The sequence below is a fragment of the Aplysia californica genome, unplaced genomic scaffold (assembly GCF_000002075.1).
Source record: "Aplysia californica isolate F4 #8 unplaced genomic scaffold, AplCal3.0 scaffold00340, whole genome shotgun sequence".
NCBI lineage: Eukaryota > Metazoa > Mollusca > Gastropoda > Aplysiida > Aplysiidae > Aplysia > Aplysia californica.
The window spans coordinates 185,770-187,453 of NW_004797610.1; the positions used below are offsets into that span (position 1 = coordinate 185,770).

A 1,684-nucleotide genomic window follows, 5' to 3' on the forward strand; every position below is an offset into this window, starting at 1 on the left:
TCTCTCTCTCTCTCTCTCTCTCTCTCTCTCTCTCTCTCCTTCGTAACACCTTTAATCTTCGGCACATGTATAACCTTACTATATTTCAAGTGCCGTAAAACACTTACTTAATCCTATCCGTACATCGTGTTTTACTATCGTATCCATACGACGTTTGAAACTCTGTGCCACCACTTTCTAAAGAGGAAATTTACTCCTTAATCCGATCCGTACGCTTTGATTAGTAGTCTGTCAAAAATATTTGTTTGTTTGAGATATACTAAAAGTTTAAAAGACATCTTCGTACTAGAAGTATTCTATAATGTGGAGAATACAACCCCTTGTGTACAAAAAGTGACTCCAGGGCGTACGGACACGGTTAAACAAACGTACCAGTATATCCAGGTTTGGTACCGCCCCTCAGAGCACTGGCGTAGCTCCTCTCTGGGGCGCCCTGTGTCCATCTCGTCTGCAACTGACAGTCCGTGGCGGGCTGGCCTGCTGGTGACGTCTGCTCAGAGCTGGGCAAAGGCGTGGCAGTAAACCCCTTTGATGTGGATGCTCGTGCTGGCAATGTTGAGCTTACATCCTCACTCTCTGTCTGCTTGAGCTTTCTCTGCGGAGTTGGAATAAGATTATTGGAAAAAGTCAGCTCACCTATTTTAGAATTAGACAAACAAACAAACAATTAAACAGCAATACAATAAAACAAAAAAAGAAACCCCCAAAAACCAGCGACAACAGAACAAACAGACCAAAGACAACGCATGTAAAAGATTAAACAATTAAAGAATAAATAAAATAAAAAAAATAACGAATCAATACCAATACAATAAACAAACCAAAGGTAAAAAAACATGCAACAGAATAAAGAATTTAAGAATTAATAAAAACAAAAAAATTAACAAATTAATACCAATTTGCACAAACCAACAAACAAACAAACAAACAAACAAACAAACAAACAAACAAACAGACAACCTCAACAGTACAACAGTAAGACCACGGTGGTACCTGCTGCAATAGTTGTGGTGCGTCTAGCCCCGCTCTGTGTGCCATCCGATACAAGGCTGATGACGTCAGGCTCACCTTCTGCACCTTCTTTCGCCGGAGATCTGCTCTCTTGAGCATGCGCTGTGGGGGAAAAAAACCCAACAAAAATCCAGTTTGTGTTTCTGTAAGCCTTTACGGTATTTGTAAATGTGAGGCAGCGTGATGGAATCAGGCTCTCGTCAAAATAATCAAAGTGAAGAAACTTGCATTTTTCCACAGGTTTGTGAACTTTTATTAATTTTTTTTTTTTGCTCGACACCTTTCATGCCCATTAAAGAACGCATTTCTGTGTGGATTTTTCTGAAAAACGTTGATTAAAGGCACAAAATAAATGTAAATTTTCAATTACCACGGACTCTTAAGCTAAACTAATTTTTTCAGCCATTTTCTTAATAATTTTACCTCTGAAAACAGGTGACCCCCCACCTACTTCATTCACAAATATCTCGACTTGCATTTAAGATAAACGGATATTTTTTCCCTTCAAATACAGACAAGTGAACAAGCTTTAAGATGATACCAATAACTCTACATGCCCCAGAATCGACGAGAGCCTGATTCCACCACGATGCCTCACAATTATTCATTACTTAATATGAAGCATCGACGGGGCAACATGCTTTCATCAAAATAATGAAATCGACCCCCCCCC

The 1,684-nt window shown here is 39.4% G+C and overlaps 1 protein-coding gene across 3 annotated transcripts in view; it reads right to left on the minus strand.

The window, feature by feature from the left end:
- Nucleotides 1-1,684, minus strand: part of LOC101854424 — a 33,440-nt gene that overhangs the window by 9,385 nt on the left and 22,371 nt on the right. For all 3 annotated transcript variants that reach the window (XM_005102782.3, XM_005102781.3, XM_005102780.3), the window contains exons 7-8: nt 994-1,113; nt 373-595 (exon numbers count right to left, since the gene is read on the minus strand). In XM_005102782.3, the coding sequence (XP_005102839.1) occupies nt 373-595; nt 994-1,113 (343 nt within the window). The remainder of the gene's footprint in view (nt 1-372; nt 596-993; nt 1,114-1,684) is intronic.